This window comes from Hylobates moloch, unplaced genomic scaffold, assembly GCF_009828535.3.
Source record: "Hylobates moloch isolate HMO894 unplaced genomic scaffold, HMol_V3 SCAFFOLD_13, whole genome shotgun sequence".
In the NCBI taxonomy this organism is placed as follows: Eukaryota; Metazoa; Chordata; class Mammalia; order Primates; family Hylobatidae; genus Hylobates; species Hylobates moloch.
The window spans coordinates 52795074-52812580 of record NW_026652288.1 but is presented as its reverse complement, the minus strand read 5'-3'; the positions used below and the strand labels follow the sequence as shown (position 1 = coordinate 52812580).

Here is a 17507-nt window from a genome sequence, read left to right as displayed (position 1 = left end):
TCAATCAAGAGGAAGTCCCACATGTTCCCAAGTAACACTTTTCATCATACTCCTTTTAATAACCAGAGGATGTACCTTTTAGTGCTGTGGTACCAACTCAGCCTTTAGTAAGTGTGGAGCCTACGAATGTCAAGTAAAGAAAGCTGTCAAAATGAAATCAGAATCCTTTGAAAATATTCACCTTTGCAGTGATGTCATTCTAACTATGCAATGCTTTTAACTTTTTAACGTGTTTCTAAATATTAAGCATGCCAAGCTCTGAATTCTAAGATACAATACCTCAATGGATTCAAATCTTAGTGGATTGGACCTTGACCTGGATATAAGGCTTTCCCTTTTACTAAAACTGAATTTAGACATAAAAGCTTTTTTTCTCTTTCACTATGGAATAGGAAACTTGACTTACTTAGTGTCTAGCATCAGCTATGACTTTAAGAAACATTTTCTTGCCAAGATTTTGATACCATTTATTAGTGTCTGCCGACTGGTAGAGAATATATATGAGGGAGAAATGCTCAGAAGATTCTAGCTTGTTGTAAATCTGATAGGAAACAGGTCAAATATAAATCAAAGCATTGACAAGGAAGACAACTCTAATTAGCATTTCTATTTATGCTTAATTTTTCAGCATGTTAAGAGAGGGAACATGAAGATGAAACTGTAACTGCTTGGTGGCAGAAATAATCTGTTTTCTGGCAATTTTTGAAAGCATCAACTAAAATAAGAAATTATTAAATATAGATATAAGTTATTTTATATCATACTTATGTAAGTATCAAATTTTGATTAAGGTCACCTTTAATCTATAAAAGAAAAAAACTAATATGAAAGGGTCAAGAAGAATAATAAAATGATAGGGGAGACTCAGGAAAACAATGGATGTTATTATATAATAGTAAGAGAAATCACTGAGTTAGGATTCAGGAGGACTGAATGTTTGTTTTAGCTCAGCTGCTACATGGCTATCTGATTTTAGGCAAAGTGGTCACTTCATCTCTTGGATTCAATTTCTCCATGTTACATGGGGGTCACAGCATCTGAGATCTTTTCCATCTTTCCGTTTCTCTGAATACATAAGAAGAAATAACACAGGTGAAAACATTTTGAAAAATATAAAACTCTACAGAAGAGCAAGATGTTACTGTCATTGGTGAAATTTCTTACCTAAAGACAACAGGGGCAGATTTCACAGCTGTTACTGACAAGTGGGGAGATTCTGCAGGTGGGTCATGTAGACATGCTGCTTCAGGCTGAGCCTTGCAGGAGTGAGGAACTTCACACCCAAATAACTGCTAAGAGGAACGGTGCCAGTGATGGCTTCCATGCCTGGGAGTCTTTACAGCAATGTACACAGGACTAGGAGGGCAACGTTGCAAAACCTCATAATCTTGTAGCCCCTTCTTGAAAGCAGAAATATAATAGGACAATTTCCATAGCAGAATTTTACTTCTTTTAGCATCCAAAAAGATCAAAGAATTCCCAGGCATCTCTACAGATTGGCCTTCTTCAACTGGCCTCTCTAGCCCTTTAAGAATCAGCATTCTCATGAACATAGGCTTCTTTATTCCTTAGAAAAAAAGATAAACAAAATGTGATTGGTTATTATTTACTAATGTTTACACACATACACTTCATCTGAGAAGTCTCAGCTCCAAATGCAGTTGATGAGGGCTGGAAAAGTGACAAAATGAACACTTGTTTCACTTCAGGTTTCCCTAGGCCCTTCTTTCCTACTGTCCCCACCCCCTTGCCCCCCACAGCTATTTAAAAGATGCCATTTTTATTTATTTATGTACTCATTAAACAGGTAATAATTTACATGATCATGAAAATGCTATAAAAAATCTATTAAAAAGTTTGCCCTGTTGGATGTCCTCTCTCACCACTCCTATTCAACATAGTGTTGGAAGTTCTGGCCAGAGGAATCAGGCAGGAGAAGGAAATAAAGGGTATTCAGTTAAGAAAAGAGGAAGTCAAATTGTCCCTGTTTGCAGATGACATGATTGTATATTTTGAAAACCCCATCGTCACAGCCCAAAATCTCCTTAAGCTGATAAGCAACTTCAGCAAAGTCTCAGGATACAAAATCAATGTGCAAAAGTCACAAGCATTCTTATACACCAATAACAGACAAATAGCCAAATCATGAGTGAACTCCCATTCACAATTGCTTCAAAGAGAATAAAATACCTAGGAATCCAACTTACAAGGGATGTGAACGACCTCTTCAAGGAGAACTACAAACCACTGCTCAATGAAATAAAAGAAGATACAAACAAATGGAAGAACATTCCATACACATGGGTAGGAAGAATAAATGTCATGAAAATGGCCATACTGCCCAAGGTAATTTATAGATTCAATGCCATCCCCATCAAGCTAGCAATGACTTTCTTCACAGAATTGGAAAAAACTACTTTAAAGTTCATATGGAACCAAAAAAGAGCCTACATTGCCAAGACAATTCTAAGCAAAAAGGACAAAGCTGGAGGCATCGTGCTACCTGACTTCAAACTATACTACAAGGCTACAGTAACCAAAACAGCATGGTACTGGTACAAAAACAGAGATATAGACCAATGGAACAGAACAAAGCCCTCAGAAATAACACCACACATCTACAACAATCTGATCTTTGACAAACCTGGCAAAAACAAGCAATGGGGAAAGGATTCCCTATTTAATAAATGGTGCTGGGAAAACTGGCTAGCCATATGTAGAAAGCTGAAACTGGATTCCCTGCCTTACACCTTATACAAAAATTAATTCAAGATGGATTGAAGACTTAAGTGTTAGACCTAAAACCATAAAAATGCTAGAAGAAAACCTAGGCAATACCATTCAGGACATAGGCATGGGCAAGGACTTCATGTCTAAAACAGCAAAAGCAATGGCAACAAAAGCCAAAGTTGACAAATGGGATCTAATTAAACTAAAGAGCTTCTGCACAGCAAAAGAAACTACCGTCAGAGTGAACAGGCAACCTACAGAATGGGAGAAAATTTTTGCAGTCTACTCATCTGACAAAGGGCTAATATCCAGAATCTACAAAGAACTCAAACAAAGTTACAAGAAAAAAACAACCTCATCACAAAGTGGATGAAGGATATGAACAGACACTTCTCAAAAGAAGATATTTATGCAGCCAACAGACACATGAAAAAATGCTCATCATCACTGGCCATCAGAGAAATGCAAATCAAAACCACAATGAGATACCATCTCACACCAGTTAGAATGGCAATCATTAAAAAGTTAGGAAACAACAGGTGCTGGAGAGGATGTGGAGAAATAGGGACACTTTTACACTGCTGGTGGGACTGTAAACTAGTTCAACCATTGTGGAAGACAGTGTGGCAATTCCTCAAGGATCTAGAACTAGAAATACCATTTGACCCAGTCATCCCATTACTGGGTATATACCCAAAGGATTATAAAGGCACATGCACACATATGTTTATTGTGGCACTATTCACAATAGCAAAGACTTGGAACCAACCCAAATGTCCATCAATGATAGATTGGATTAAGAAAATGTGACATATATACACCATGGAATACTATACAGCCATAAAAAAGGATGAGTTCATGTCCTTTGTGGGGACATGGATGAAGCTGGAAACCATCATTCTCAGCAAACTATCCCAAGAACAAAAAACCAAACACCGCATGTTCTCACTCATAGGTGGGAATTGAACAATGAGAACACTTAGACACAGGAAGGGGAACATCACACAGTGGGGCCTGTCATGGGGTTGGGTGAGTAGGGAGGGAAAGCGTTAGGAGATATACCTAATGTAAGTGATGAGTTAATGGGTGCAGCACACCAACATGGCACATGTATTCATATGTAACAAACCTGCATGTTGTGCACATGTACCCTAGAACTTAAAGTATAAAAAAAAAATTGAAAAAAAAGTTTGCCCTGTGTATCCAATTTATCTCCTGAGCCTTGCAATCAGCCTTTTTAGTTGCTTCTATATCTATTCAGTGTTTATGTATATCAACACAACTGTTTGCATGTCTTATTTCTCTTCTTTATCACACAAAAAAGTTGTGTGCCAAATACATTCTTGTGCTCCTTGTCCCCAAACTTTTCTAATATAGCCTGCCATTTATGCACTTTATAATGTAACGGTCACATGGTTCCATTTATAGTAAGCAGAAAAAGCCGAGTCTGATTCATCGAAAGGTTATTGCCCTTCTGAGGAAGAAATTAAAACTATGTAGCAATTCTAATTTTAAAGTAAATTGTGGTGCTGTGGCATAGCTGTGACCCTAAGCAACAATCTCATCTAACAGTCTTAGAACATTCTGCTGGCATTTGATGTCCTTAATAGCCCAAAGAAACTACATAAAAGTGCTTTAAAAAAAAGACTTGTTGAATTCAATTAAATTTAGAAGAAACTTGGCTGTTTTGCTTTTGTTTCACTTTTGATTCAGTTTAAAAACTGTGAGGATGAGGAAAGTAGCTTAGATGTTAAAACTTAAGTAATAAACAGATGGGGAGAAGACATAAGTGTGAAAAACTGTCAGTCTATCCATCCATTCATGCATGCAGCAAGAATTACTGAGCTCCTGCTATACTCCAGAAGTGATTCCACACTCTGGGGATACAGTGGTAAAAATGCCAAGCTCATAACAGATTGATGCCTGTATTCTAGGCTCTAGCATATTCTATTACCCTGTACAAAGGCACTATGATCTGCCACCAAAATTACTGCTCTGCCTCCTATTTCATTTCCTCATTTCTATCCATCCATCCTTTGGTCTGCACTCATAACAGCAGTCAGACTTGTTCTGTTAAAAAACAAAGGCCAGATGATGGCATCCCTACTCAAAATCCCCTGATAGTTTCTCATCCCCTTTGAGTAAAAGCCAACGTTCTTATAAGGCCTACACGATCTAGCTCTCTTACTGATCAGTGAAACTACATAATGATACATTTACATATAAAACGTTATAAAGACTATGAAAAATGTAGAGTAATATATAACAGCATTTCTCTTTCCACTCAGCAATATTAAGTACTTAGTGTGTACTGATTACTGATGCTACCTCTTGAGATTCCAGGTATGAGAATGGTTATGACTGAGCACTAAGTGCAGGCATTGGCTTAAGTAACCATAGATTTCCTTTCATAAAAGCATTGACATATTTAATGGAAGTGGTAGATAAACATTCATTATTTCTGCTTTACCATTGTCCTATCTATCCATTAAGCAAATACACAGGAAAGCACAGCAGAAAAAAAAATTGGTTGAAAATAGTAGATTTAGGCAAGACTGAATTGAAGATCTTTAATTCTTTCCCTTGGAATTTCTCAGAGTTCAGAGACAGGCTCAATAAGAAAACAATTCAATGCCTTAAATCAAATATAAATCAATGCCTTAAAAAATACTGTTTTATTTTGCAAATGAATGAAAAGATCCCAACTTTATGTTTCCCAAAACACCAAAAAGAGGATTAAAAAGGTGGTTGGCTATATTTGTTTCCAAACAGAGTCAGATATTAAATATTACAGATAATTTTCAGCCAACTGACAGGAAGACTTTTAAACTATAATAGTTTTATATCCTTCCGTGTAACTTTTGGTAAAGTGGATTATACTGCTAGAATTTCCAGACAATATACTAAAAACAAAACCACTCTCAATTCCTTGAAAGAAAATAGTTCATACTATTTACCACGGCTGCATTCTGAACTTTAAATGCAAATAGTATGGTTATGCAATAGACCCTCAAAAAATCTATTGAATGAATTAATAAACAAATAGATCCAAATAAGTCTTTCTTGCATATTTATTAGTAGAAAGAAAACAAAGAACCAGGACCATCTAGGAGATTTACCTATATTTGGGATAGGAACCTCTCTTCCTCTGGAATTCCTTGCAGGGACATGCATTTAAGTTGTGCTTTAGATCCCATGAAGCAGCATGGGGGTGCAGAAAGATAGGGCTGGTGGTGGTCAGAGACTCCTGAGCTCATATCATGGCATCCTGTTTGCTAGCTGACAAAACGATCTGATGTGTGTTAGTTCTGTGGTTCCATGTTGCTATCTATAAAATTAGCCTAACACTACCTCCCTTACAGAAGCATAGTGAGGATAAAGGAGGTAACACCTGTAGAGATCTCATGGTCTTTTCATTTAGGTTCTCTCTCATTGAAATACTCTTTTCTCAACACATTGCTTAGCTATTTCCTTCTTTTTATATTTTTTCCATATGTTATTGGGATACAGGTGGTATTTGGTTACATGAGTATGTTCTTTAGTGGTGATTTGTGAGATTTTAGTGCACCCATCATCCAAACAGTATACATTGCACCCTATTTGTAGCCTTTTATCCCCCACCCCTCTACCACTCTTCCCCCCAAGTCCCCAAAGTCCATTGTATCATTCTCATGCCTTTGCATCCTCATAGCTTAGCTCCCACATATCAGTGAGAACACATAATGTTTGGTTTTCCATTCCTGAGTCACTTCACTTAGAATAATAGTCTACAGTCTCACCCCGGTTGCTGCAAATGCTGTTAATTCATTCTTCTTTTCCTCTGGGTAGATACCCAGTAGTGGGACTGCTGGATCAAATGTTAGTTCTAATTTTAGTTCTTTAATGAATCTCCCCACTGTTTTCCATAGTGGCTGTACTAGTTTACATTCCCACAAGTAGTGTAGAAGTCTTCCCTGATCACCCCATCCACACCAACAGCTACTGTTTTTTTTATTTTTCTATTATGTCCATTCTTGCAGGAGTAAGGAGGTATTGCATTGTGGTTTTGATTTGCATTCCCCTGATAATTCGTGATACAGAGGAGTTTTTCATGTTTTTTGGCCATTTGTATATCTTCTTTGAGAATTGTCTATTCAGGTCCTTAGCCCACTTTCTGATGGGATTGTTTGTTTTTTTCTTACTAATTTGTTTGAGTTCATTGTAGATTCTGGATATTCGTCCTTTGTCAGATGTATAAATTGTGAAGATTTTCTCCCACTTTGTGGATTGCCTGTTTACTCTGCTGACTGTTCCTTTTGCTGTGCAAAAGGCTCTTTAGTTTAATTAAGTCCCAGCTATTTATCTTTGTTTTTATTGCATTTGCTTTTGGGTTCTTGCTCATGAAATCCTTGCCTAAGCCAATGTCTAAAAGGGTTTTTCCAATGTTATCTTCTAGAATTTTTATAGTTTCAGGTCTTAGATTTAAGCCCTTAATCCATCTTGAGTTGCTTTTTGTATAAGATGAGAGCTGAGGATCCAGTTTCATTCTCCTACTTGTAGCTAGCCAATTATCCCAGCACCATTTGTTGAAAATGGTGTCCTTTCCCCACTTACTGTTTTGGTTTGGTTTGTTGAAGATCAGCTGGCTGTAAGTATTTGGGTTTATTTCTTGGTTCACTATTCTAGTCCATTGGTCTATGGGCCTATTTTTGTACCAGTACCATGCTGTTTTGGTGACTATGGCCTTGTAGTATAGTTTAAAATCAGGTAGTGTGATGCATCCAGATTTGTTCTTTTTGCTTAGTCTTGCTTTGGCTATGTGGGCTCCTTTTGGTTCCATGTGAATTTTAGAATTGTTTTTTCTAACTCTATGAAGAATGATGGTGGTATTTTGATGGGGATAGCATTGAATCTGTAGATTGCTTTTGGCAGTATGGTCATTTTCACAATATCGATTCTACCAATCCATGAGTATGGGGTGTGTTTTCATTTGTTTGTGTTGTCTATGATTTCTTTCAGCAGTGTTTTGTAGTTTTCTTTGTAGAGGCCTTTCACCTCCTTTGTTAGGTATATTTCTAAGTATTTTTATTTTTATTTTTGCAGCTATTTTAAAAGGAGTTGGGTTCTTGATTTGATTCCTACTTGGTCAGTGATGGTATATAGAAAAGCTACTGATTTGTGTACAATAATCTTGTATCCAGAAACTTTGCTGAATTCTTTCATCAGTTCTAGGAGCTTTTTGGAGGAGTCTTTAGGGTTTTCGAGGTAAACAATCGTATCATCAGCAAACAGTGACAGTTTGACTTCCTCTTTACTGATTTTGATGCCCTTTATTTCTTTCTCTTGTCTGATTGCTGTGGTTAGGACTTCTGGTACTATGCTGATGAGGAGTGGTCTGAAAGTAGGCATCCTTGTCTTGTTTCATTGCTCAGAGGGAATGTTTTCAACTTTTCCCCATTCATTATTATGTTAGCTGTTGGTTTGTCATAGATGGCTTTAATTACATTGAGGTATGTCCCTCGTATGCCGATTTTGCTGAGAGTTTTAACCATAAAGCGATGCTGCATTTTGTCAAATGCTTTTTCTGCATCTATTGAGATGATCATATGATTTTTGTTTTAAATTCTCTTTGTGTGGTGTATCACATTTATTGACTTGAGTATGTTAAACCATCCCTGCATCCCTGGTATGAAATACACTTGATCATGGTGGATTCTCTTTTTGATATGCTGCTGGATTCAGTTAGCTAGTATTTTGTTAAGGATTTTAGCATCTGTCTTCATCGGGGATATTGGTCCATAGTTTTCTTTTTCGGTTATGTCATTTCCTGGTTTTGGTATTAGGGTGATGCTGGCTTCGTAGAATGAATTAGGGAAGGTTCCCTCTTTATCTTGTGGAATAGTGTCAAAAGGATTTTTGCCACTTCTTTCAATGTCTGGTAGAATTCTGCTGTGAATCCATCTGGTCCTGGACTTTTTTTTGTTGCTATTTTTTAAATTACTATTTCAATCTCACTCCTTGTTATTGGTCTGCTCAGGGTATCTAATTCTTCCTGACTTAAGCTGGAAGGGTTGTTTTTCCAGGAATTTATCCATCTCCTAGTTTTTCTAGTTTATGTGCATAAAAGTGTTCATAGCAGCCTTGAATGATCTTTTTTATTCCTGTGGTGTCAGTTGTAATAGTTGTTTCCTATCCTAATGAGGTTATTTGGATTTTCTCTCTTCTTTTCTTGGTTAATCTTGCTAATGATCTATCAATTTTATTTACCTTTTCAAGGAACCAGCTTTTTGTTTCATTTATCTTTTTTTATGTTTCAATTTCCTGTAGTTCCGCTTTGATCTTTGTTATTCATTGTGTTATTTGTTGCCTGTGTATCTTGGGTGTTTTGTCTTTTGTTTTTGCTTTTTAACTTGTATTTTTGTTTTATAGGTCCTGTGTGATTTATGCTTTAAAGAATTCTCTTTTGATGTGTTTCCATGATTTGTTTCAAGATTTAGAGCTCCTTGTAGCAGTTCTTGTAGTGGTGGCTTGGTAGTGGCGAATTCTCTCAGCATTTGTTTGTCTGAAAAAGGCTGTAACTTTCCTTCATGTGATGCTTAGTTTTGCTGAATGCAAAATTCCTGGCTGATAATTGTTTTGTTTGACAAGGCTGAAGATAGGGCCCCAATGCTTTCTAGCTTGTAGTGTTTCTGCTGAAAAATCTGCTGTTAATCTGATAGGTTTTCCTTTATAGGTTACCTGGTGCTTCTGTCTCACAGCTCTTAAATTTCTTTCCCTCATCTTAACTTTGGGTAACCTGATGACAATGTGCCTCAGTGAAGAACTTTTTGTGATGAATTTCCCAGGTGTTCCTTGTGCTTCTTGTATTTGCACGTCTAGGTCTCTAGTAAGGCTGGGGATGTTTTCCTCCATTATTCCTCCAAATATGTTTTCCAAACTTTTAGATTTCTCTTCTTCCTCAAGAATACTGATTATTTTTAGGTTTGGTCATTTAGCATAATCCCAGACTTCTTGGAGGCTTTTTCATATTTTCTTATTCTTTTTTCTTTGTCTTTTTTGGATGGGTTAATTTGAAGACCTTGTGTTTGAGCTCTGAATTTCTTTCTTCTACTTCTTCTTTTCTATTGCTGAGACTTTTCAGAGAGCATTTTGCATTTCTGTTAGTTTGTCTGTTTCCTGAAGTTTTGACTTTTTTCTTTATGCTATTTCCTTGAATATGTCTCCCTTCAATTCTTGTATTGGTGTTGGATTTCCTTGCATTGGGCTTCACCTTACTCTGGTGCCTCCTTGGTTAGCTTCATAACTAACCTCCTGAATTCTTTTTCAGGTATTTCAAGGATTTCTTCTTGGTTTGATCCATTGTTGGTGAGCTAGTGTGATTTTTTGGGGATATTAAATAACCTTGTTTTGTCATATTACTAGAGCTGGTTTTCTGGTTCCTTCTCATTTGGGTATGCTCTGTCAGAGGGAAGTTCTAGAGCTGAAGACTGTTCAGATTCTTTTGTTCATGGGGTTTTTCCTTGATGTAGTACTCTCCCCTTTTTCCAATGGATGTGGCTTCCTGAGGGCCAAGCTACAGTGATTGTTATCTCTCTTCTGGATCTAGCCACCCAGCAAGTCTACCAGGCTCCGGGCTAGTACTAGGGGTTGTCTGCACAGAGTCCTGTGACATGAATCATCTATGGGTCTCTCAGCCATTAATACCAGCACCTGTTCTGGTGGAGGTGGTGGGGGGTGAAATGGACTCTATGAGGGGTTCTTAGCTTTGGTGGATTAATGATTTATTTTTGTGTCGGTTGGCCTCCTGCCAGGAGGTGGCATTTTCCAGAAAGCATTAGCTGTAGTAGTATGGAGAGGAACCAGTGGTGGGCAGGGCCCTAGAACTCCCAAGAGTATATGCTTTTTGTCTTCAGCTACCAGGGATGGAAGGGAAGGCCCATCAGGTGGGGGTAGGACTAGGCATATCTGAGCTCAGACTCTCCATGGGTGGGTCTTGCTGTGGCTGCTGTAGGGGAAGGGGGTGAGGTTCCCAGGTCAAACAGTTGTGTACCTAGGAGGATTATGGCTGCCTCTGCTGAGTCATGCAGGTTGTCAGGGAAGTGGGGGTAAGCTGGCAGTCACAGGCCTCACACAGCTCCCAAGCAATCCGAAGGGCTGGTCTCACTCCCACTGTGCCTCCATCTAACAGCACTGAGTCTGTTTCCAGGCAGTGAGCAAGCAGGGCTTGAGAACTTGCCCCAGGCTACCCACCTCCCAGCTGTGAAAGAAAGGTCTTTAGTTCTTCCCCTTGCCTGTGGAGTCTGTATGCCAGATTCATGCCCTCCCCTGTTGTGGGGTGATCAGACCCAACACCAGGCCACGGGGGCTATGAAGTCCAGCAGAGTCAGAGGAATGAGACGAGACAAGTTACGAGTACATAGGATGGGTCCAGGGGGCTAATGCTAGTATGGAGGCTGCAAAGCCCCCGAGTTCTGGGAGCCCACACTATTTATTGGTAATCAAACAAAGAAGCAGGTGGTGAGAATGTGCAGACATAGGGGTAGGCAGATGAGGACATGAGGATGTGGGGGTAGAAAGGTAGTGATACATCAAGTGTAGCTGTGATGGTTTAGCACATGCTCTGCTACTTGAGATAATGGAGAGCAGGTTCTTTTAACTCAAGATACAATTGATCCTGGGAGAGCAAGGAGCAAGAAGCCAGCAAGTCTGGACACATTCCAGAGGCCACGAGGGGTTTTATGCCCTGAGCCCTGGATTCTCTCCAAGCCACAAGGGGTATTATGGCCTGAGCTTAGGTTGTGGTGCAGCAGGGCAGCCTTCCACCCTTTGGCACAGAGCTTGGTGTTCCATAGGCCATGAGGGGTGTTAGACCCTGGACCCAGGACATATTCCAAGATTCTTTTACATTATGTCAGACAAGCAAGCCCTGCCTCAGCCCTTCTACCATCATCCCCTTAATTCTGGCTGGGAGGCATCTCACCTGGTTTAAATTGTTACAAAGTTCAGCTGGAGACTTCTCTGTGGCATTTTTCCTGCACCTCTGGCTGCCCTCCTGAAGGATCCCTGTGGTTCCAGGAAGGAACGGCCTGCTTGGGGACCCAGTGGGCTCCCAGGGCCTTTCCTGCTGCTTCCTCTACACCTGTATTTTGCTTAGCTCTCTAAATTGACTCAGCTCCAAGTAAGGTCAGGAACTTCTCCTGCAAACTAGACCTTCAGTATCCCCGTGGGGGTGTATGTTTGGGAGTGGAGGATCTCCCTTTCCCACTTCTGCAGTTTGGGCACTCACAGTATTTGAGGTGTCTCCCAGGTTCTGCAGGAACAGTCCGCTTCCTTCAGAGGGTCTGTGGGTCCTCTTGGGATTCCTGCAGTCATTTGTTCTTGCAGTCATTCCGGAGCTAAAATTCCATGATAAGAGCCTCCGCACGCTGCTCCGTCTATCTGAGTCAGAGCTGCAATCTAGTCCTGCCTCCTGTCTGCCATGATGAACTTTGGTGAAGCAGCTGTTTCCTTCAGGTTTTGACACAAATATTTCCTTCTAAGAGATACCTTCGCCTATCTCTCAGGGTCCCCCTCTTGACTTATCTCTATTATATCACCCTTTTAACATTTTCTTCATAGCACTTACTAGTATCTGAAATTACAGTCAGGTGCCACATAATGATGTTGGGGTCGTCAATGGGCTTCATGTATGATGGTGGTCCCATAAGATTATAATACAGTATTTTTACTGTACATTTTCTATGTTTAAATACATAAATACTTACCAGTGTGTTACAGTTGCCTACAATATTTGGTACAGTAACATACTGTAAAGGCTTATAGCCTAGGAGCCATAGGCTATACCATATAGCATATGTGTGTAGTAGGATACACCCTCTAGGTTTGTGTAAGTACACTATGATGTTCACAAACAGATGAAATCACCTAACAATGTATTTCTCGAAATGTATCCCTGTTGTTAAGTGACACATGACTGAATGCTGTTTCCTTGATTATGATCTGTCTCTTTTACTAGAATGTAACCTCTTTGGAACCAGGAACCTTGTCTACTTAGTTCACTGCTTCATCCCCAGCCTTGAAAAGTAAATGTGCTGTATGAATGAATAACAATTTCTAGCTCACAAGTGTTATTCAATACATGTCAATTTACCCTATTTTCCTAGGGCATGGCCAATATTTAAAATAGTTCAGAACATACTGCAAGTGATCAATATTTATTGATATTGATCATTGATTATTGAAACTTATTGATAATGGAAAAACATAGGAAAAAATTTTACACTGCAAGAACTTCTAGATTCAGTCCTGAAAACATGTACTTTAGCATATTTACTTTGATTTTCACAAACCTATACATGTGGCTATTTTTGCTTGCAAAATATGTTCTCATCTGAATGTGAATCCATATGGCACTTCCAACCACCAACTCTATATAAAATTGGATAACAAAGTCCCTGGAGGTTTAAGATAAGTAACATCTTCAGCCAAAAATTCACTTCAGAATGGTTAGTTTTCTCCTTTGTCTTTGTTTGTCATGTCTTATGAGTGATGACTAGTTTCAAAAAGACTTTTATTTTACTTTTTGCGATGGGCAGTAGTCAGAAAAAAAGGAATTGATCTTGGACTTGAAGAAACAGCCCCAGAGGTGAGAGAGATAGTCATTAACCTGCACAGCCTCTTTCCAGCCTCTTCACAGATAACAAGAGCTTTCAGAACAAGAAACTTGTATATTCTGTGCAGCTCAAATAAAATTAAGAAGCTGAACATTAGTTGACAAAGAGTAAAAAATAATTGGGAGTTGACAGGAAAATAAACTCTCATTTATGAAAATGTAGCTTATTCCACAACACCAGATTTCAAAAGATACAGAATCCTGTTGCTCCACAATTCAATTTGTCCTACAGTAAGAAACTTTAATTTATAAATTACTATAAGTCATTTCACTGCATATAAGTGTTTTATTTACATCCAATAGTACAAAGTATTTATGGTATTTCTTTGAAAAATTACAATAAAATATTCTTTATAAAGTAGATAACTAATGCCCACATAAAGAACAAGAAATAATGCAAACTTCAAACATGGCTAATCATAATGAAGGTGGAATGAATCCAATATAAAATTTTTTGGACAGGTCTTTGGTTTACATGATCATTTACTCTCCAGCCAAAATTACATTTAGTCCTTTAATTTTTCCAGCTATCCAAATAAACCTGAGGTTAATTGTTTTCCAACTCTGAGTCCTGAATTGCACACTGTCAAAAATGGACCTATAAATGCATTTCAAATTTACTATCTTTTCAAAGAGGATTAGGTTTTAGTTTTTAAAAACTGTTTTAGAACATGAATTGCCATTTCCTGGGAGGGGCCTATGTCGAAACTTAGGAAACCTCCAAACTATGGCAGGTTCACAAGTGCATTGTCCCTGGCATAGATTTCCTTATACTGAATCCTGGCTCTGCCATTTACTAGCTGTGTGACTGGAAAAGTTATTTCATTATTTAGTTCTTCAATATCTTCATCTGTAAAATGGGTATAATGTGGAATTATACCTACTTTATATGATTATCTGTAATAGTTCCTGTGAGGATTAAATTACTTAATCATGGAAACCTCACAGAACAGCATCTGCCATGTAGTAAAATTCAGTAGTATTTCACTTGTATTTAATGATAACAAAGGCTTTTTTGGCTCTGAAACCAGAGTAATCAAAGTTAATGAAAGAAAGAAACTCAGTCCTAATCCTTCTTTCCTCAATGACTGCTAAGCTGATATGAGCATAGGGATCCTGCTGGTCATTATTCCTGACTGAATGGAAGAATCTGCCTGTAGTAGGAGAGGAAAAGCCAACAGGCAAAGAGAAATAAAGACAAGGAAAAACATTCTGAGCGCCAGTTCTAGCCCTGAGGCTCTAGGAAGGGCTTAGAACTTTATAGCTGTTTCTCTGATTCCCCAATAAATTCCTTTTCATTTTATTTTGTTTGTACTGAAGTTGGGGTTGTTTTTCTGTTACTTAGAAGTAACAGGTCATCACTGGAACATGGGACTAAGTTACTGACACCTGGATGAAACAGGCAGAAAGATCACATGCTTACTTAAGGTTTGTCAGGCTGTTGGGCCTCAGTCTAACTCCAGAGTCCATTTCACCAGGCCCTTTCCTCGGGACCTTTGACACTGGGAGGGACAGAAAGATGGCATAGGACGAACTCAGGAAAGTGAAGTAGGAAGGGAAGAAATCATAGAAAAAGAAACAGGTTGTCTATGGCTCTGGGATGAATAACTTTTTCCCCAAAGTGGGACTTCAGAATTCTAACAGTAATTCGAAATAGGAGACTCCACAGTATTCAGAACACAGGAAAATCGTTTAAATAAAGGTAGACCCATACAGGGACTATTTTGGATTCTTACTTATACATAAAACCAACTATTTACTAAGAAGTTCGGCATGTTAATCATTTAAACTGCCCTAAGAGGAAAATTTAAGTTTCTGGTGACAGCTGCAATCTACTCTTTTATAACAAAGTTCAAGGCTTATGGCTGAGATTATTCTTTTATTCTTGCAGGACTTTGAATCACATAATTTAATGATACATAGCACATCTGAGGCCAATGCCTAAAAGTATCAGAGTTCTCAACGGATGAACCAAAAAAATAGTACATGAACTAATAAGGAAAAGTTGAGAATGAGTAAATTCACATATTATATAGTATATAACATCATGAAGGTGAGCTAAATGTCCAGTTCTCACAACATGGCAGCATAAGAGAGCAGAAATGCCTGCTGTCTAAGCTACCAACTGCTGTCTAATATCAATTCTAATTACAATAAATGAATACTTTTAAAAAGACAGCAAAGTAGGAATCCATGAATCAGTTTCCCCAAAGTCCATCTGTGGCTGACTTAAAAAGCAACTACAAATTCTTCCCTCTTCATCCAAGCCCTTTGGTGGTACCCTTCCATGGTGACTGGATTTGGCTATGTGATTTGCTTTGTCCAACGAAACAGTGGCAAACATAAAACAAGCAGCAACTTGAAAACTACTTGTATATTGTGGTTTGCCCTGTCTTGATCCTCTTGGGACCCCTGACAAGGCCACCATGTTAAAATTTCCAGGCTAGCAAGGTGGACACATATAGTCCAGGCTTCTCAACAACTCCAGTCGATAAGTGGTCACGCTCCTTTGTTTTGACATGCAAAATGGTTTAGCTGAACTTGTAGATGTAACTGAGACCAGCAGAAAATCACGCAGTTCAGCCCAGTCCAAATTTCTGACCAACAGAGCTATGAGCTAAATAAATAGTTGTTGTTTTATTTATTTATATAATACAATATTTGTGTACATATTGTACTAGTTGTAAATAGTTGTTTAAACTATAATGGTTATTGCTATTCGGTTTGTAATTATAAATTTGTTGATATTCACTTTATGTTGTGTTCTATAAGAGCAAAAACAAGATACTGATTTTGAATGTAAAATTCTATAGAATTGCTTAGTAAGGATAATAAACTGCTATACCAAATCATATATGAGTAAATCAGTGCAAATTAAATCATGTTTTTTGAGAAGCACAAGAACTATTTCATTATGTATAAGATTTCTCTATTTTTAATTGGCAAGGTAGATAACATAAATGAACACTGTCAGCCACAGATAAGTGAGTTGACTGTATTTGTCTTCAGGGTCAGACAGTACTGTGGGTAGATGGCATCCAATAATGGTCTTGCCTATTTATGTGGATAAAAAAGCATCCCTTCCTTGATATCAGCCAAAAAAAACCCAGCAAAAAATCACAATCATACCAAGCAATATAATTAATGAAAACAAATGAGAACAAAATAAATGCTAGCTTTTTAATATTATTTGATGTGCTAGATTTGGAAAGGTCTAGGTAAAAATGTAGGTATGATGGTCCACAATTTAAAAAGAATCAATATGACATCAAACATTAAATTCAAACTAAACCTCAGTGACTCAGAGCTCCAACATCTTCAGAGAGCAGCTTTGGAACTGACTGCCTGAAGAATTTATCGATATAACTGCAAGACAAAGGATATTGTTTTGAACAGGGTAAATGGCAAAAGAGAAACAAGCCGCAACTACAACTGCTGATGTTGCAAAGAGAAATGCCTTTTTATCTTTAGCCTTGATTTCTTTTCATGTCTTTATTTTTCTATACATATTAATATATGATAATATTTTAATTTTAAATAGCATCAGACACATTCACTGGTGATGTTTGTCAAATGTTTTATATCAAAGCAAATCACCACCACTATAATTCTAATTATCAAAAATACAAAGTAGAGAATTTTCTTTTTACATCTGACAAAAACACACACACATACACACATGGGCATGCGCATACAAATATATTTCTAAGAAATGTTTATTTAGAACATTACATTGTTTATTTAGGATATTACTTATTTTTAAATGTTAAATATTTCTAAATAATGTATATAAATTTCTAAATAAATATTCTGACATATTTCTATAAAAGGAATATATAATATGTTACATATTAAAATCAATAATACAAACATTAATAAGTATATTAATAATATGAATAAATAAATGCAAAAAATCATTAATAATACAAAGTATTAATAATACAAATATTGCAAAAATTGAATAAATTGATATGGTTTGGTCATGTTAGTGACCATAGAAAGTCTACACATTGGTGAGCCAAGATTGCACCACAGCACTCCAGCCTAGGAGACAGAGCGAGACTCCATCTCAAAAAAAAAAAAAAAAAAGAAAAGAAAGTCTACACATTGATTGGTTGATCTAGAT

General features: G+C 37.6%; 1 protein-coding gene across 1 annotated transcript in view; it reads right to left on the bottom strand.

Moving 5' to 3' along the window:
- Window positions 1–1525: 1525 nt before the first annotated feature.
- Window positions 1526–17507, bottom strand: part of ALG10B (ALG10 alpha-1,2-glucosyltransferase B) — a 38789-nt gene continuing 22807 nt past the window's right edge. Inside the window, exon 3 of the mRNA XM_032173688.2 lies at window positions 1526–1567. Coding sequence (XP_032029579.1) covers window positions 1562–1567 — 6 coding nt within the window. The 3' untranslated portion in view covers window positions 1526–1561. The remainder of the gene's footprint in view (window positions 1568–17507) is intronic.